Source organism: Lonchura striata, chromosome 13 (assembly GCF_050655825.1).
Source record: "Lonchura striata isolate lonStrDom1 chromosome 13, ASM5065582v1, whole genome shotgun sequence".
In the NCBI taxonomy this organism is placed as follows: domain Eukaryota; kingdom Metazoa; phylum Chordata; class Aves; order Passeriformes; family Estrildidae; genus Lonchura; species Lonchura striata.
In genome coordinates, this window is record NC_140715.1 from 12,616,480 (window position 1) to 12,636,936 (window position 20,457).

At 45.6% G+C, this 20,457-nt stretch overlaps 1 protein-coding gene across 6 annotated transcripts in view; it reads right to left on the minus strand.

Annotated features, from left to right (window-relative positions):
• Positions 1–2,902: 2,902 nt before the first annotated feature.
• Positions 2,903–20,457, minus strand: part of KLHL3 (kelch like family member 3) — a 54,621-nt gene continuing 37,066 nt past the window's right edge. For all 6 annotated transcript variants that reach the window (XM_085591302.1, XM_085591299.1, XM_021552283.4 and 3 more), the window contains 9 exons: positions 19,514–19,630; positions 18,398–18,547; positions 15,743–15,860; positions 14,835–15,032; positions 13,930–14,031; positions 11,316–11,444; positions 8,072–8,212; positions 7,718–7,861; positions 2,903–7,476 (listed from right to left, as the gene is read on the minus strand). In XM_085591302.1, the coding sequence (XP_085447428.1) occupies positions 7,448–7,476; positions 7,718–7,861; positions 8,072–8,212; positions 11,316–11,444; positions 13,930–14,031; positions 14,835–15,032; positions 15,743–15,860; positions 18,398–18,547; positions 19,514–19,630 (1,128 nt within the window). In that variant the 3' untranslated portion in view covers positions 2,903–7,447. The remainder of the gene's footprint in view (positions 7,477–7,717; positions 7,862–8,071; positions 8,213–11,315; positions 11,445–13,929; positions 14,032–14,834; positions 15,033–15,742; positions 15,861–18,397; positions 18,548–19,513; positions 19,631–20,457) is intronic.

Sequence of the window (20,457 nt, forward strand, 5' to 3'; positions counted from 1 at the left end):
CGGGGGGACAGGGGTTTTGGGACTCACTGGCTGTGTGAGGTATTCCTTGTAAATTAAAATGGGAGACAGTCCAGAGCAGGGATCAAAGCCTCCCTGCACGGGGTGGCTGGGGAAAGGGTGGAGGGATGGGTACAAGTGAGGCAGCCAACTCCTGTGCTTCCAACAAGTGATGGCAATTCAGGTTAAGTCATCAAGCAGGTGCTCCTGCTTTAAGTAACTTGCTTCCACCTGACTTCACACCTTTTTTTTTCCTTTAACTAAGATTGTAAAGATATTGGTTTCATTTTGTGTTAGATAAAGCAAGCTACTCTCAATGTCACATATGCTTTGAAAAACAAAAGCATGTTTTATGTTCAAGATACAGCTATTAAAAACAACTTATGCAGCAAGTAACTTGACTGATTTTTGAGACATAAAGCCCTGCTCTTGCAGGTTTTTAAAATCTCCTTTTTCTTGGGTTGACCATGGGTTGAGACTGGACCATGCTGCACCACCATACCCTGCAGCATTTTCTCTATCCAAAGTCTGAGGGGCATTTTAAGAATAGTAAGTGACAAAATATTGTGGAAAGAGTATAATGTAACAAAGTATAATAAAAACATTAAAAAGTAACATTTAGGCCTCTTGTGGTTAGGAAAGAAGAACAGATCCTTTGGGACAGGTATTCATACTTTAAAGGGTACTTTTAGAAGTCTTACTGAATGGAGAAAGAAATCCCTCTAGCATTTAAGACCAGTAATTCACTGAGCAATGTGCTTAGCAGAGGCTGTGGAGGTTTGCAGTGAAAGAAGGAGGAGGCTCATGATAACATATTTTGTAAATCAAGGCCAAATCAAATGCATTGAGTTTCAGCAGCTGTGCCAATTAAATTTCATTCAATTTGCTGAACAAGAACATTAACATTAATCACTTTGGCAAATTTCTTAGAATATTTCATGTCTCTGAGTAGTTAAGTGATTTTGTGCTTGTTTACAGTGCAGAATAACATTCTGTGAGGCAATATCATCAGTCACTGAGCAACTGTGGGATGCTTTAGGAATCCTGGGTGTTCTTAGCAATGTTTCTGTAGTGGTCCTTTGCCTCCTAGAGGTTTTTTCAAATGTCTCCAACAGATTTTGTTATTTCTAAACTGCAGTTGTTCTCTGCCATCCACCCTTAGCACAGTCCAAGAACAAGATTCCAGCCAGAGCAGAGGCAGTTTTGCCATCTGAGCCCTCCGCAGCCACATCCCATCTCAAACTCAGACCATCAGTGCAGCTCAGGGGCACAGGGAATTCCTCTTTGGCCTGACTGATTCATTTGGGCCTACAAATGAACAGGTTCATCTTTGATCAGGTGTTGAAGTCTCCACAGCTGAGGTTGTTTCCTGCCCTACCTTTGATTCCAGCCCCAGATGATTCAGCACCAACTCCCAGAACATCCCTGCTGCAGAGGAGGCACATCTCACCCTGGGCTGGTCCGGCATGGGTGACACCCAGCAAAGACAGAAGCTGCTTTTCTGACCCTGTAACCCTGCTGGGTGAGGTTTTCCCCCTGTTTTCTTTCTTTTCCCCTCCGCTTTCCCTTTCCTCACTGCAAAACCCTAACCCTGACCCTTCTGAGGTGAATGAAGCAAGGTGGCAGCTCCTGCTATAGAGTTTCTGCCCTGTCAAGGGTGAAATGTAGGGAGTAAAACATGCCCAAAGGTGAAAATACAAGATGCAAAAATAAACAATAATAGCAGAAAAAAAAAAATAAAACAGGCAGCAAAATCAAGGTAGTGAGATTTCTCCCTGGATTGCCAAGGCTTTTCTTTAGCTGCAGGTTCATAGATTCATCAGCTTAAACATGAATAAAAAGGAGCCAGCTGCACAAGAGAAAAGTCATTTTTAAATGAAATCAGGAAAAATTGCGAAGTCCCCCAGCTGCATAGAGCAACCCACAATATGTCATTCGTTATCTGTGTATCAGGTAATTAAATTTCAGGATCCCACATGGTAAATTTGATGCTGTACATTGGTATTAACAGATGAGGGAGGCACAAGGAGCATTTCTGAAAAACCAAAGAGCTCAGTGAGATGTTTTGTGAACGTAAGGCAAAATTAGTTGGATGACTTGGCTAATATGTGTTACTTCATGGTGTTATTAAGAAATATTGAGTCCTAAGTGCTAAACTCTCATTTTTTGCCTTTTCTCTCTTCCCAGCTGCATTCCCTAAAACATTCTGTCTTTTGCCAAAGATGCCCTGAACCAAGGGCTTCCCCACCCCCAAGAGAAATGCTTTTAACTTCCCTTGGAAAAGGAGCAGAGCAGAGTCTGGGACAGCATCGGAGCTTGGCATGAGGGCAACATCTCAGCATCAGCACATGTGAGTGCCACTACCCCACACCAAGGGGCAGAGTAACCCAGGGCTGGTACCTGCTCTAATTAAAGAAGGGACAAATAAAACCATGTGGAGTTATGACATGGTTCCTTGTTGTCAGAAGCCAATGAAGTCAAAACAGACCCAGAAAAGTTTAATTAGTCCAGTTTTTATTCAAATTAAATGATGGGGAACTACAGTGTGATTTTCTTTCATAATATAAATATGTCAGTGAAGAATGTTTCTTGAGTTGTTTGTCACACTGGACAAGACAGCTGTCAAGAGAGTTACTTTGCAAAGTCCTTTGTTCTCCACACTCATGCAAAAAAAATCTTTTCCCTTGGAAAAGGAGCAGAGCAGAGTCTGGGACAGCATCGGAGCTTGGCATGAGGGCAACATCTCAGCATCAGCACATGTGAGTGCCACTACCCCACACCAAGGGGCAGAGTAACCCAGGGCTGGTACCTGCTCTAATTAAAGAAGGGACAAATAAAACCATGTGGAGTTATGACATGGTTCCTTGTTGTCAGAAGCCAATGAAGTCAAAACAGACCCAGAAAAGTTTAATTAGTCCAGTTTTTATTCAAATTAAATGATGGGGAACTACAGTGTGATTTTCTTTCATAATATAAATATGTCAGTGAAGAATGTTTCTTGAGTTGTTTGTCACACTGGACAAGACAGCTGTCAAGAGAGTTACTTTGCAAAGTCCTTTGTTCTCCACACTCATGCAAAAAAAATCTTTAATTTAAAAAATGAGCTTAAACAGTCAACCAACTTGTTAGAGTATACTGTCAGCTACTGAACCAAAGTAGTCAGGTTTACAAAACCAAAAATTTTCACACCCAGGTAAATTATTTCACAATCATTCATTACCCTTGAGGGTCTTTATACATAAAATATACAAATTAAAATTATCAATATTTATTTATTTATTGTCACTGAAGAGGAAAATAATTTATAAACCCATAAACAAAGATAAGAGAGGATGAAAAAAGTGGATGAGCCCATATTCAGACCACAATGTCTAGCACACTCCCAAACACTGCCTCTTCGAGCAACAATGCTCACATGAAAGTGATTTTTGGGCATGATGTGGGCAAAGGGGGAAGCTGCTTTGATAATATATGAATACTGAATCCCAAAGGTTAAGTCCAAGCTGCATTCATCTGTTGAACCACCACAGCAGCTTGATGAACAGCATTTATCTGTTGAGCCATCACATTGGCTTCAGGAACAGGCATCCCACCTCGCTGGATATTAAGTATTTTGGTCTCCAAACAATGTAAACCAGAGCACAGTATTGAGCTTTCAGGGTGGTGACATGCAAACACTGCCACGTGTATTTATGGTAACTACTTGTACACATCCATAGAAAGACACCGTTTTGATAAACTGAATGAACTGAAAATTGATTTTAAACACCCCCAATTTATCTATTAGGCACCAATGGAAAAGATGGACTTCATTCAGACTTGTTTAAACAACAGCTTGCTTGAGGCAAACCTGCCCTGCATTGCAAGCCCAGCACCACACACGATGCTCCTGGGCTGGGGCTCATCCCGGGGTGCTTTTCTGCAAGAGCAGATTCCCCTTTAGGAAACCCAAGGCCAGAGTCCCAGAGGGGGTCAAACACTCCAAAAAGGGATTACAACAGAAGGAGCTGAGGAAAGTGTTCATATTCACAAAGGACCAACATGAAGAAGAGGTCCAAGTTTGGTCTGTAAAGCTTTTAGTAAAACTCCTGCAATAATTTGTCTGATTTTGGCATCCTGGGGGGCTGTGCCCAGACTGTTTTGGGCAGATTATCTCTGTCTTCAAGCAGCTCATGCAGGAGCCAAGAACCACCAAGTGACAGCTTATCCCCCAAATTACCCAGGAACCAAATTCATGGCACAAGGAAATTAAATCAGGATATTGAAATAATTGTAAAATAACCAATAATCTAAGGGCCTACTGGTGACTGAGGTAATGGGTCACAATTTATCTCATAATGTGGAACCCAGTGCTGTCCTTCTAACATTAAAACCAACACAACAGCTATCCCAGATCTTTCTTACAACATGGCAGTTCTTGTGCAGAGAACATACAGAGTCACACCTACAGCACAGCCAGCAAAAACCACACTGGAGTGCACAAATTAGATCCAGAAATGTCATTGAAGACCATAAAAAGCAATCAAAAATTTTTAAATTGTCTTATAAAAATATTTACAGTAAAATTTGTTAGTACTAATGCTACGTTTTCAGTCCTAGAAAAAGGCATTCTGTAAAGGATCTGGCTCAGGTGCTCAAAATGAACAATACAAACACACAACCACACACCAAAGACAAATTCCAAAAGCATTTTGGAGCTGGGGGGCACAGCTGGTTCATCACATGTTGTTTGTATTGCATAGCTGGAAAACGAGGTCACTTGACTTGCATAACACTGCAACGTTTGGGAAGGAAGGGAGGACAGAAGTGGCTGAGCTGGGAACAGCATCACTCGTCCCTGGCAAGGGCTGGGAGTCCTAGCCCTGTCCAGCATGCAACAGCTCTGGGCCAGCCCTGGGCAGAAGTGCCATTTTACAAAGCAGAGAACCACCAAAACCTGTTTTCCTTATGAGCAAGGAAGGTTTATGAACAGATGGATAACAGGGGATAAAATCATCCCACCTCCATGTATAGCCACTTTTCACACCTGACAACCACAGCAAATTGCAGCCTTGCACCTCTCTAGCAGTACCTACCAATTTTTATCTCCAGCCCACATAAACTCTTTCTCTGGATAATATTTGCCTTTACTCCAGTGAAGCCAGAGGTGTAAGAATGTTGGCTGGGAACTGTTTCCAACTGTTGAGCTGCAGTTGGGCTGCACAGTAGCTTATAGAGGAGTTTATTTAGCTTTATGTCAGTACCAGACCTAACAAAGGCCACATGTGCTTGTCCAGCCTTGTCCAGTTGCCTCTGCCTAACAAGAGATACTGCCTCGGACTGAAATGCTTTGTCTGTCCCATTTTATTTATCCTTTATTCCCAGGCTGCATGGAAGGGAATCACCTTTTGGGTCAGTGAATTTAAGTCTGTCCCAGCTGAGGCCTCATCACCCACCTTATGCCACCATAAAGGTGCATCTCAGGACTCTGATCTGAAGGCAGCTGCAGTCAAGGAAACATTCCTACTGTGATATACATTCCTACTGGGATGTACATTCCTACCAGGGTACATTCCTACCAGCCTCAATGGCTTTTGCAGTAAGCAACACCTCACAGGAGAGCAGCATGTCACACTTATTTTGGCACATTTTACTGCAGATTGTAAAACTCAAAGCAAAAGGTTTAACCGGTATTATGGAAAAGACTAATTTTTTTTAATTACTATTTTCAAGACCTCTGAGCTCACATACAGTGGAAAGGCAGACATAAAGAGTAGTAATGCATTTCTTTAGACAGTTTGCCCTTGTTTGTGAAAGCAAGAACATCCAAAGAGGAGTGGAAGCTACCTCACATTGCCCATGAAGGGAATGCCAGCCCCTCTGCAGTGACACAACACAGCCAGGGGCTGTTTCCCTCACAGTGAACAGGCATCCAACTTACAAGGACTGAGTCAACTCAAACACCCACTCCTCTACAAAAGCAGCACAAGGTGATGCAGCTTGGATCCCTCTGAAATAAATTTTTAAGTATTTTGCTTTTCTACTGTCAAAGGTCACACAGAGCAGATCTGTGGAGACAAAAACCAGCATAACAACTCTGGGCAGCTGCCCACAGCAAAAAGCCTCAGCTGATCTACAAGGGAAAACAAAAAAAATAAACAACCCCAAACAACAAGAAAAAGAGTAGAGAAAATATTTTTCTTCACTAGTTCCCTTTAGCTGAGGAGCTTCTGGGAGCTCACCTCTGTATGCAGAAGCATGTCAGAGCTCATAGGGAGACACAAAAAGCTCTTTTAAGATCAAATGTCTTCTTAACAGAAAACTTTGAGAATTTGGTATATAAGCAAGACAGGTCCCTTACATCTCGATCTAGATTTGTACGTTTTGAATAATCTTATGAGTTTTTCATATTAATAGAGGAATGCTTTCAGTAAGGGCAAGACTAAAATAGCAATTACAGTGACAGTGATTAGTTAATCTCCATGCTCTGGAAGCATTAAAACACTGCAGGTATTTCACTTGGCTCATTAATCCCTGCTTGGGTGACAGAGGGCTCTCTCTGTATGGAATGTCTCTACATTAATGGCACCATAAGGTATTTTTTAACATCTAAGTGCTCTATTATGAAATGGCATTAAGATGCTGGACAGAGCTAGAACTGAAGCTTTCAGCACAGCTGAAACGTGTGGCTTTGGGACATTTTATTCAAGCAACGTTTGTTTCACAGGAGCAACCAAGCCCGTGGGAGCAGCGTGTGTTGTGTGGGGCTGGGAAGTTTGTGTGGCTCAGGTGCTGAGAGCTCAGCCCCGGGGAAGGCACTGCCCAGCAGGTCCCGGCACGCACTGCACACAGCATTCATGGCGAGTAGAAAAACCACATGGTGTTTATTTCCACAAGCATTTCAGGGATACATACAGCAGCCCACTGGCATGTACAGACGTATGACTGAGACAGCGTCACACTCAAGCCAGACCACCCTGTTCCAGTCCATTTCTGCTGTTTTTCTTAGTTGGAACTCAGAAGTTTCCCCTGCCAGTATTAAAGTCCACCCTCCAGGCACAGTGAGTAAGTAGTTCAACCAACAATGTGCACGGAGCATCAGTAGGGAAGAAATCCAGAAACGTTTGTTTTTACTCACATGCCCAAACGTAGCAGTTTTGTTTCACACAAAAAATTCCGTGCCTGCAGTCCAAGCACAGTGTTTATCTCAGGACACATGCCATCGAGAAGAACAGTTGATTGCACCACAGATAACAAGCAACACCTCATGTCTAGCATGGAACATGTCCCCAGAGGGATTTTCACTTGGCTATGCAATCCACTGCAGAGTGGATGATGCTTGCAACGTATCACTTGTCATGCTAAGACATTAACAGCAATGAGATGGGTCAAGTCAGAGGTCAGTCATCTTCCCAACACCACCTAGCTGGATCCACTTCACTTCTGCTCCTCACATTGGCTTGATCGTGTGTCACAAGGGTTTGTGAATAACAGCCACACCTGTTGTAAGAACAGACAGACACAGTTATGGTGGGAGCAGCTCCTGTGTTGCCACGTGGCTACAATCATCCTGCAAAGCCAAAGGCCAGCAACGAGGGAGGTGTCTACCACTTCTGTGAAAGTTTCTCCTACTAAAATCAACATAAAACATACAAAAAAAGTAAAATTAAAGCTTCAGGGAGCGCAGCCCTCAAGTTTAGGGATGACCCCACCACTGCCCACTCTCTCACTGCCTGTTTACCTGCATAACTCCTCCCTGTGCTCATGCTGGTTGGCAACAACGTCCACTTGTCTGTGCTGGGGTTGTAGTACTCCACCGAGGCCAAGTTGCAGGAACCATCATCGCCTCCCACCACGTAGAGGAGACCATTCACAGCACACACACCTCAAAGCAGAGCACAGATGGTGAGACATGGGCTAACTCATCCCCCACAGCACGCTGCTGCCACATTCTGATTCACCCCCAAGCAGATCCCTCAACTCCCATTTTAATCTTTTACAACACTGATCACAGACACCACGAGCACACCAATTGCATTTAAAACCACACATAGACAACTGAGCCAACCACCACAGAAAAGATGATCATGGTTACCTGCATTTCTTCTACACATATTCATGTCTGCTACTTGCTTCCAGGTGTTTGTCCCTGGGTCGTAGACTTCCACACTCTTCCTCACCAAGGGCCCGTCGTGGCCCCCGGTGGCGTAGAGCAGCCCGCTGAGCACACCGACACCTGCCAAGCACAGTCTGGTCAGCCACAGCACAGGACAGCCTGCACCTCCTGGGTCTGCTACTGGGCACGGCCTTGGCCTCTCCAAAAACTTCCAAAAACGTGGGCCACGTGTGCATCACGATCACCAGACATGAGGTCAGCTCTGCACCCGCCCACCCATGGCACTGCAGCAATGCAGAGAATGCCTGGGGATGTCCCCTCTTAGGGAGCTGTCAGGCTATCCAAGACCAGCAGCCTAGTCCCATGATATTCCTCTGCCTTCATTCCGTCTCTGCACTGATTTGCTCTCTGCCTCCCAACCCACCTTGTTTCCATCTGCCTGATATTTTCTGCCATGGGACCCTCTGCTTTTAGCCTGATTTCCCCTTTCAGGACTTTTACTTTTGTGTTTCCTGCTGCCATTGTGCCACATGACATCATCCCTGCATGGTCTTCCTCTCCTCAACAACTTACAGCTCTTGAAGCTGCCACTTGATTCCTCTCCTCCCACTCCCACCCCAAAACCTGGCAGCACTTGGCACAGACAAGGTGCCTCCAATTGCCACCTTCTTCAGCCATTTTTTAAGGCCCCTGGTCAAATCTCTGTGAATGACAGGGATCTTAAAGCTACTTCTGCCTAATATTAAGTAAATTAGTTAATTAAAATGTTCACCAATCCGTGAGAATTAAAACTTCCAGCAACATGTCTTCATTAATAGGTTCAAAAGCCTCTATTAAAATTAACAAGGTGGGATGTTAGTAAAACAGAAACAGATCTGAATCACATCATTTCAACCATGGGCATCAACCAGTGTGCAAGGAGGAGAGGGGCCCTGCCAACCTGATAACAACAGGTTTTTGACTTGTCCCTGTGCAAGGATCTTTCCTGGTCAGGAAAGGAGAGGGCAGGAACAGCTGCTGAGCCAGAGAACAGGCACCACCCATGCTCAGCAGCTCCATCAGGAGCTGTCCCCATCTGGGGACAGGAACATAGGTCTACCACTGTCACTTCTCCCTTCTCCAAATTATCTTAGCTTGCTATTGCTGGGTTTGGTTTTGGCCAACTGTCTCTCACTGTACCAAGAGGTGCTGAAATCCTAATATGACACTGGGATTCGTGGTTCACCTCTGGCAAACATACAATTAATCTGTAACTTCCATAAATATCCACCCTCCTGGGCTACATCCTTGCTGTGGTTGAAGGACTCCAACATGCAAGACTTGGGAAGAGCAGAACACATCCACATGTGTGTCTTGGCTCCTGAGATGCAGCAGATGTCTCCCAGCTCACTGGGAGTCACTTAACTGCATCTGAGCCCAGCAGCCTGGCTGTGCAGCACCTTGGCATTTGACTATATTCAGCTGTTAACATAAACTTTATATCTGTAAGAATTAATTTAATGAGTAAACTAATTTAGCAAGTAAGAGAGTAAAAGAGTCAGAAACACTCAAGCTTTTTCACATGAAACTGCCTCCTTGTGCAGAGAAACAAGGCATGCAGGGACAGGACATCCCTGCCAGCAGGGGAAGTGAACCCCCCAGAGGTTCAGCAAGCACTGGGAGTGTTCAAAAAACGTGCAGATGTGGCACCTGGGGATGTGGTTTAGCAGTGAACAGGACAGTGCTGGGGTAATGGTGGGACCTGATTATCTTAAAGGTCTTTACCAATCAAAAAAAAAAAAAAAAAAAAAAAGATTCTCCAAAACCTGGGCAGCACCTGCACATCCCCACAGCCCCAGTGACTCCAGGGATTTGGGGTGGCTCCAGAGACTTGGGGACACCTGTCCTCAGCCCCACTAGATGTCAGCACAGGGACAGAGCTCAGTGTCACTGCTGCAGCTGTACAGCAGATTGTGCTGCAGCACCGCTCTGGCCAGTGGCACGGGGCAGACCCTGCTGGAGGGGCCTCTGCAGGACAATCAGAGCCTGAGGAGCTCAGCTTTCAGGTGGGGAACACAAAACTGCAAAGAAATTTGGCAGGGGAGTAGGAACATTGCTAGCAAAGGACTTGCTACATGGAGAAACACTTGTAAAGCAGCACTCAGAGCAGAGTGTCTCCAACAAAGACAACTCACCAAAATCCATTTCACTACAGGCACAAAATTCTTGCTGTTTGAACACACTGCCAACAATAGGAGATACTCATTCGCTCTCCTGAAGGCTGCACTGGGCTAGGTTTAAGCATCAAGCAGATACTACAAACCTCTTCAACAGAACTCTCATCAACAGTGTGTCCATATTTACCTCACCTGGAGCTACAGGAAAGATAGTGGACTGGGGAGAGAGAGACAGGGTGTATAGAGCAGCCTCAGTCTACCCAGCTCAAAAGGGAACTGCCACCACAGCTTAACCTGTGGGTCATTTCAGCCCCAAAGAGCAGCCTCCAGGCTTGCCTGTGGGTTCCTGCACAATTTAATATCAGGGAAGACCCACAGCACACACTGAGCATTAGGACCAAAAGTGACAAATTCCTATTCACTGAAGATGACTTTAAATGCAGTGGATAACAGCTCTTCTCCCTTTCAGAGAGAAATAATCACAGAGAAGAGAAATTGCTACCTGGCCCAAGATCATGTAGGAAATTAGAAACCATCAAGACTAGAATCCAATCCTTTTACAACAGGTCCTTTCCTCTAATCTTCCAGATCATTAACTCTTGCCAACAAAAAAATAAACTAAAAACTACCTAAGCAGGGACAATCTGAGATGAATTTTGTTATCTTACACATCACCCAATGTGCAGATGAGGTTTGTTTTGCAAAGCCTCCACTAGGTGCTTGCAGGAAGATCCAAAATGAAAATTCCTCTGAAACCCTACAATGACAGGGGAGAGGGAGGTGCAGCTTGGCTTCCCCATGCCCAGCTGTGTCTGCAGCTGGTGATTTGGAAAGAGAACTCCTTGCTTACAAGTGAGATGCATCTGCTAGCAGGGCTACTTAGAGACACCGAACATTATTTCATTAATCCAGAAATCAATCTCAATTTGGCAGATTTTGTCAAAGTCAGGAGAGCTGCTGAGAGATTCCAAGCCACGGGAAGGGGGGCACACAAGAGGTTGCACTTGCAGCCCCAGCAGTGGCAAATCCCACTTTTGCTCCCTGTCTGTGGGCAGGGAAGGCAGTACCTGCCCCGCTGCGCCGCGTGCTCATGTCAGCCACGTAGGTCCACTCGTTGGTGGCGGGGTTGTACTGCTCCACCGTGCTCAGGCACTGCCGCGACGCCCCGTCGTAGCCCCCCACGGCGTACAGCTTCCCTGCAACACACACAGCCAGGCTCAGCCCAGAGACAGCCCGGGGACAGCCCCAGGGGACAGCCTAAACCCGCTGGCACGTCCAGGTTGGCAAAGGGATGTGCAGCGGGGTGACTGTTCCTAAAGCTGTTAAATTGCCAGCAACACAAGGATGCACCACAACAGCTTCATCAGAAGTCAGCAGCCCAGAGGGTTTTCCAAATTACTTGTTGGCCCAGGAGAAGAGGGATTATCAAAGCATTTTCTGGTGATGGAGAGCTTCCCCCGTTCAGGTGTGCTGTCAAAGGCTGTCGCTGCACATTAATTACACCACATGAGCAATAAATATAAAATAGCTTCTTATAATAATATAATACCTGCAAAGAAACCCAGACATGACTTTGTGGAACTTGGGCCAAATGGAAACGCAGAGATGGTGCGAGCATGGCTGAGGCCAGCTGGTCACTCATGCCCAGTGCTGACAGGACAGGAGGACACAAGGTGTTGTGAGGGTCTGCTGGGGTATCCAGCCCTCCCTGCCTCAACTCACTGACAGCTGATAGACACACACTTACTGAGACCAGAGAAGCACAATCAGATATCATGGGCCTGCATCATACATGAAACAAGGCTGATGCTCTACTGTGTCCTCTCCCCTTCTCTCCCTGTATCATCTATCAGCTTGTTTTGTATTTAGGCAGTTAATTCTCTGGGCAGAGAAGGATTCTTCTCGCTAAAGCAGTCAGCACAAGGCATTCTGGTTCAAATCCAGGTCCCCAGATGCTACAATAAACAACAATTTAAAAAGCACAACAAATATGTAGAAAAATTCTAACCTAAATTTTTGTACAAAACCTAGAAATAATATCAATTCACAATCGATGGCAGCAGAGCCTGGCCATGAATGAGCTGTGCAATTCTTTACATGAAGAAGACTCCCACCAGGAGTTATCTTCAGTTTTTGCATCCTCCTGTTTCTGGATGTTTGTAAGGCTCCAAGAACAGGTTGGCTCTTTTCTTTCTCCCTCAGGCCCACTCATGGCCTCGTTCTGCATCTTCCTGTCTCTGAGGACATTTTAAACTCTTACTTGTGCTGTTGGTCCTGCCTGGTATCTGTCAGTGAAACAGGCAAGAGTGCCAGTCCAAGCAAGACAAGATCAATTTTCCCAGCTGATATAGATTATTAAGTCTTTTCAGTATATAATTGATCATCAGAACAGTTTTTGTCACATTCAGAGGAACCCTGTGAATCAACTGCAGGCTGCAGCTTGTTCCCTACACCACTATGATCAGCTCTTGTGCCCATCACATGCCCTCATTATTTTTATCATGGACTCCAACATATGCAACACTTCCTTGTGTTTTCAAAAAATTAAAGGAAAAGGATTTAATGAGTCTCCAGTAGAAAATCTGTCCATAGAAATGCATCTCTCAGGTCCATATGTAATACTTTTTCTGCATCCATGCCAGCTGAATAAATTCCAATGACTAACAACAGCCCAGCACTTCCCAAGCATGGGCCAATTTTTAAGGAGGTGCTTTTTAAATATACACATTTAAGTTAATGACCACTGTTTATTCTGACTTTATCTCCCCTCTTCTCATATAAACACATTTCACATACATTAACATGGTCCAGGTACTTCCCACTCAAACAGGTCCAACCAAAGCACTGTAAAGCATAGTTTATGTGATTTATAATAATGCTTGTGTCAAAGCTGCCCTGCACTGCACTAACAGGAAAGTGCTATGCCACATTAAAGACAAGTTCAAATAAAACCTTTCACTTTCTTCAGAACAGATTTTATAAAGGAAGAAATGGTTCCTACGTAAACTTTTAATTTTCCTGAGTCCAAACCAAGCTGCTCAGCTCCAGCTCCCTCAAGTTTGGTGCTGGCCCAGAGGTGCCAGCAGCTGCCACCATCCTCCCAGGCCTCCCACTTCGCTCCAGGCTGCTGCAGCACCAGCCCTTGCTATTGCCAGCCCCTGCTCATGCAGGAACCACAGCAGAGCTGTGCCTGTGTCAATAAACACAGGTTTTAGTATTCCTGCCAAGCCACCAGCTTGGGGCTGTGGGACAAACTCTGCTCCTGTTTCCCTGGCTGAGCAGATTTTCCGTGATGGGTATTCCATCCACGCAGCGTCTGCCAGCAGCAGCAGCACCCACTGCACAGCAGTGCTGGCTTTCACCAGCCAGAACCAGCCCAGGAAGAATTTGGATTCAAAGAAACCTGCACACACCTAATTGCATTCACAGGAGGCATGGGCTAGTCTGATATAGATCTGAGGCTCTTGGAAAGCTACACATGATTTTTCACCAAGATAAAGAGGAGAATGGAAAAAGTTGCAGCAATTACATCATATAAAATCAATCTTTCCCAAGATTGATTCTGGTGATTTCTGGTGTAGGGAACAGTTCTTGCCATCCCCTCCTACTGCACTTAACCATTCAGGTTTATGTTTGACACAGTAACATTTGCTTGATGGAAATGGCTGCTAATTTTCTTACCCTCCACAACTCCAACTCCAACACTGCTTCTTCTTGTGTTCATGGGAGCCACAAAAAACCACTCATTGGTTTTATAGCTATAGGCCTCAACTGATGCCAGACCTAGTTAAAAAGGGGATACACAGGTTTTCTAATTAAAAAAAAAGAGAAGAAAAAAAGATTGGTGTTGCACTTTCATCTGCCTTCCACCTCCTCCCAAGCCCGTAATTCCCACCATGTTCCTGCAATCCCACTTCCTAATCCCTTGCCTTTCAGGCTGGGACCAACATGTCAAAGCCACTTCTTCACTGGCTGGGAAAATTGTTACCCCATCACCCCTGCCCTGGGACTGCTGCCTCTCCACTGTGCTGAGGCCACCAAGGTGAGCAGAGTCCAAAATCTAAGCCCAAAAGCCCCACACCCTTTCAAGCATTACAAAACATCCATGCAAAGGTTTAAAAATTCCCCCAAACCCTGCTGTAATAGTTAGTTCAAGCCTTAACAAAGTGGCACAGCTTTACAGCAGTGGTGTGAATATAAACACGCAGCTATGCCAAGATAAATCTCAGGCACGCACACCCTGTAAGATTCCTTGCTAGTATTTTATTCATGTTGCTATGAAAAATTTAACTGAAACAAGGAAAAATCCCTTTTCAGCCCAGAAAAAGCATAATCATACAGAGAATGAGGCTGAAAGGACTGTATCACTGAAGAAAATAACAAGGATGAGATTCTCTGCAATAGCGACAGGTCAGAACACGCGCGTGGGAAATTACAGCACACACCAAACCCCACCTCTGGCTCCTTCTCTACAGAACACTGAGGAAGGGCACAGGAACCGCTCTAAAGCTCTGCAATCTCAGCAGGGCACTCTGAAAGCACTTTAGTCAGGTCAGGCAGTGCCTGCTTTCTGCCCAGTCACCTACCAGTGCTGCCATCGAAGCCGCCCACGGCGTAGAGGAGGTCGTTGAGCACGGCGGCGCCCAGCGTGCTGCGCCGCTCCTGCATGCTGGCTATGGACGTCCACTGGTCCTTGGCGCCGTCGTACACGTCCACCGTGCGCACCCGCAGCGAGCCATTAAAGCCCCCCACGGCGTAGACATTGCCAGCCATGAACACCACGCCTGGGGAAGGGGGAGAGGGTGTCACAGCAAACTCTCTGGGAAGCGAGCAGGACCTGTCTGGATCCTGCGGAACATGTGCGAGGCTTTGGTGTTTTCTGCAGGTTACCAGCGTTGGAGTCGAGCGTGATGAAACATGCGTGTCGTATGGGAGGTGAAGTGCACATGAAAACATGGCAGCATAAGGCACAGATGGAGTTCACACCTGAATGAGTAATTCTGTGAGCCAGAGGGAACACCAAATGGTGAGCCACATTCACAACCCTGTCAGATGTTTTCAGAGGAACACCCCCAACTTAAAGATCTGCTCTCCATCACCTACTCCTCCGCTCCAAGAGGGACTGACTCAGCTCCTTTGATTTTCACTAGGAAACCAGCAAGAAAAACTGGACCCCTGTGGGCTGCCAAGACAGCAACAGGGGAGGAGGAGGGGAAACACTGATGGAGGAACAGCCAGGAGAGAGAGATGATGAAGGGGAGACAGTGAGAGGGCTGACAGGCAGAAGAAACCCCACTAGAGAGCAGGACATCCACCTGAACAAGAAGGGAAAGATGTCTGTAGGGAAAGAAGAGGAAGGCATGGCAAAAAGAAAGAGCTGCTTGAGGCCGGAGCACAAGTTAGAGAAAGCTAAAGGGAAGACTAAGAACATACATCCAGTGCTGAAGAGCTGCATCAGGGAAACAAAGAAGGTTGCAGCAAAAGTTCCCTTTACCTGCTCTGCATCTCCGTGAGGGAAGCTCAGCAACCTGATCCCACCGCTCCTCCTCAAAATCATAGCACTCCACACTGCGAATGGCTTTGGGTGCTTGCCCACCCACCACAATCATCACCTGCAGAGGGAAGAGAAGAGCTAGAAAACCTCAGACACAACCCTGGGCAGCTGCTCTCTGCAGAGAAACCATCACCACAACCTGATCAAGAGCAGCTGCCAAAACATGTGCTGAAGGCCAGCTAGAAGCCTCTGCAGGGACACTTATTTCAAGCAATTATATTTCAAGGTGGAAAAAATTCTCTCCAATTTAATGCATGCTAAATATGACCACCCCATTTACCCTTCCTCACTGTGTCCAAGGTGGGCAACTTGCCCAATTTCTCCTTGAAATACAAAACCTTTTGGCACCACGGCATACCCAAGACTCACTGCAAAAGTATTTTTAAGTGAAGAAGATTCCAGCATAATTTCCACTGGCAGGCCACTGTTTACTCATTATCTCTCCATGGTGGTGCTAAAAATAATCAATGCCACTCAGCAAATAAAACGTGACAGCTGAAGTGCCACCTGTGGGGAGGGTGACACTCGGGGAAATCACCAGAACTGTTACGACCCGGGGGGTCTGGGCTGCTGAAGGATGTGATTTGTCACCTTCATTAAGGTTTTTGGCTGCTACAGGTACTGAAGGAAATGCAGGAATTAAACTCTGAATTCCTTAGAGGTAGGGAACAGCTATGTCAAGGTGGTCAAGGGTAACTTCAGGAGTGGAAGGACCACTCTGCTGGGTCAGGCTAGGGGTTCATCCAGCCCCAGACTGCACTACCCTGCAACAGTGGTGGAAAGTGAGACACACTGGTGGGAAAATGAGAAGACCAAAAGACCTGGGCAGCATGCAGTCCTTCCCAAATCTGCCCTATCTGCTGCCAGAAGATTCCCCATGGACCAGGGTGCCAGGAGCCTGCAGCTCTGTACTCAAGGGTGCCCATGGCTCTGAGCCCCAGCTGGGCACTGCAAATGCCTGCACAGGCAGCCAGCCCCCAAAACACCTGCACTGGCAAGCAGCTGGACCTGCACTTTGTTCAGCACACATTTCATCAAGCCTCCACAGCCATCAAGAGGGAGGATTTGCTCCCCTTATCACAGCAAATCAGTGGGACAAACATCACCCAAGACAATCTGATTTTTACAAGGCCAAGGAGCTAGAAACAAGATAATGGGGCTGCAAATATAGATAAAGAGTGGTTGGGAAACTGGTTTTAGGCTCTGCAAGGCAGCTGGGAGTAGCTGAGGGGATAAGATCATCACTTGGGTAACAAACTCAACTCCAAGCAAGGCTGCTTTAAAAGTAGAGAGCTAGACAGCAATTTAAAGAATTTTAAGAGCATGGAAATACTAGCCTGTTTGATCTGCAAAGATGAGACCATAATATTAGAAATCAAATTGAGTCTATATTAACAGTCTGACTAGTAGTTGTGTAACAGTCTCCCATGGCAAGCTGCAGGGCTTCACGCAATTACAGAATTAAGGGATTTCACAGCAGACAATAATCCCTCATCAGCAGGACCAACAGGCCAGATGAAAGTTTCTCAGTAACAGGATTGCTGAAAGATCATCAGCTCCTTCCCTTTCTTCACAGTTCAAAAGAAGAGAGGAGAGACCTGTAGAAGGATTTGGTTTGTACTCATAGGTCATGCTATAAAAGATGTTGAGAACCTCTGAACTCACTGATTTGCTGTTCCTTTTATCCTTAACTACTTTAGTCCTTGAACAAGGGCCATGTCAGCCCTTCATGATACCCCCAAAGCTGTGTTCTACCAACTTCATCTCAGCAACAGCAGGCAGAAAGTACACTGCCACATGCTGCCACATGCTGCAAAACCACAATTTCTCAATGGAGAGTCCAGTATCCAAATATCAGAAACAGCACAAATCTCATACACCATCCCACAAAACAGCCTCATTATTGTTTGTGCTTGGAAAAATAACACACTGTGGTTTTGATGTCTTGGAATCTCCAAATGCTTACGAGCACCTTCAGTGGCAGTCTGCTGAGAGACATGGTGCCAAACTGTGTTTATCTCTGGGGCACAGAGAAAAACTCCTGTGGTGGTTTTTTTCTTCACTAATAAAGTGGTGGTTGGATCATCCCACGCCTGCAGGATAAACGTGGGGAGTAACAAGAATTATTTATTCAGTTGCTGCTTTGAGTCCATTGAAATTCACTTCAGACTTCCTGCCCACGGGGCTGGGTGCTGTTGTTTCCTGCTTTCCTGGCTTCTGATTATGGATACAGGAAAGGAAGAGACACTACTGTGACCTTCCCTCAGCAGGGCTCCACGACACCAGGCAGCAGCAAGCTCAGCCAGCCCTCCCAGCACTCCGGCAGCCACCAACCCACTTGTGGCTGACAAAACCTTTCAAGAGCAGAGATACTCCTTCCCCTAGGGGTTTATCTAAGTTTATTCAATGTAAAATCAACTTAATTATGTTTCCTTGCTGGGCATAGGCAATGCCAGAAGAGGGAGTAAAACACTTCCAAGCACAACCACTGAGTTAGTCAGAAGTAACACAGTAAGTTCTCAAGCTCCTGTTAAAAGACTGAAAATGCAACCAGGAACAGGGGTGAGGTGACACAAAGTGACCAGCTCAGCTTACCTTTGGCAAGCTAACAGGAGTCCTTGGCTTTGTCCTGGGATTCTTTATTAGTTGCCTTTGATCCAGAGGAAGCAAATGATATTTCATGGCTTCAATAAGGAAATCTTTACAGGTGTTGTTATTTTTGATTAAAGCTTCTTCTTCGACTGTCTGAGAACATGCACACACAACAAAGATCATTTACACTGGCACAGGTCACAAGGAGCTTTGTGGAAAGAACATGTAACCTGGAACTTCCCTTCAAATGTACCAACATTTTTTAAAAAATAAGTGCAGGAGACAAACACAGACTTCCAGCTCCTCCCAAAGAAGCACACGGAGCTTCTCCCTTTTTTCCAAGATCACTCACAAGAAGTATTTTTATCACCCTCTGCCAAACACTTGAGGCAGCAGAGGAGAATTCACCAGGAGTCTGGATACAAAGTAAGTGATTTCTTTTATCTGAGTCAGAATTTTTAAGGAGAGGCAGAATCTTTTATTCTATTAGAAGATACAGATGAAAGAAAACCAAAACCATGACAGATTCATCTTGTGAATACAGATTTTATGCCAATTGATTTTTTTAGACATATGATAAAAAAGCCCAAATGCCAACCCCTTCTTTGGGAATTCTCAGCTCATTATCTAGGCCCAGATCCCAGGAATTAATTTATGATGAACAATCTCCAAGTCAGACTGAGTCAAAGAGTGCCTCCCTGCCAGCCACACAGACCCATATATATGCACAGCCCACATCTTAAAGCACAATTATCACAGATTATGTGTTTCCATTATGATGTTTTGCCTGTGCATGACAGAAAAAAGCTGCACGAGCTTGTAACACCACCACTTCAGTATTTTCAGGGTGAAAAATCACAAGATATTCTCTTATCAATGTTTCCCCTAGAGGGACAGCAGCTCTGCTCTCAGCATTGCCTGGCAGAGCATGGGTCCCATTTTCAAGAAGGTTTCTGAAATGCACATTGATTTCAGAATCCACTCAGTTTTTGCTTTTATTCTTCTGTTTACAGACTCAGCAACAGACCAAATTACCCATTTTAGACACAAACAGCCAAGCCACTGATTAAGGAGCAACCAGCAGCTTAAGTGCAAGTGTTAATGACTTTGCAGACTAACCTGTACCAGGTAATCTCTGGGCAAAAGGGGCAGGCGAACATGTTCCATCAGCTTAGCCATGTGCTCTAAGCGAGATTCCTTCTCATAATTTATCCAAGAGATAACTGCTTCAAAGACCTACACAGATAAAGCACAATTAAATGGGGAAGTGACAACTTCCTTGCAGAGTCACCCACCCAAAATCAGCAGCATAGAGATTTTAGAGCATTGAAGGAAGAGGGTGTAAGATCTCAATCAGATATCAAAAAGCTGTGACTGCACAGAGCACAAGCAGTACATGCATGCTAACAAGCAGCTTCACATCTAGATGTGCTGTATCACTCCCAGAGCTAAGTGCATGTCCAGAACAATCATATACCTCTTGGACATTAGCACTGGAAGGCAGCCAGGAAAATTAATGAGCCTGCTGACATTTGCACTGGACATTATTCATGAAATCAGCCACAACAATTACTCTTGATAACAGAGATCTCCCTCCTCCAGGAGCCTGGCCACACAAAGTCACTACACTCATATTTAATCACCACACCAGTTCCACCAGCCCCCAGAAACCAAAAAAAAAGTCTTGAGGACAAGTTTCCCACACACACAGGGCAAGCCCTGCCTGCAGCCATGGAGCCTCTGCACTGCCTGCATTGCTAAAAATACTCAGATACTCCAGCTGGGGAGCAAGGGCACGCTGGGCTTCTGGTCTGAACCAAAATCTACTTTTCCTTCCAGCTCCAGCTGGTTGAGATAAGCATCCAGAGCTGGAGTCCGTGACCAAGTGCTCACAAACACGCCATGGGCAGAGCCCTGGGACGCGCAGGCCGGGAGAAGCGCCCTGTGTATGAATATGCATATGCTTATGTAACTGTGAGCCTCACGCACAAAAGAAAGGCCTAAAAATGTCACCGGGAGCGAGAAAGGCTTCCTGAAACACCCAGCAAGGCAGGAAGAGGGGC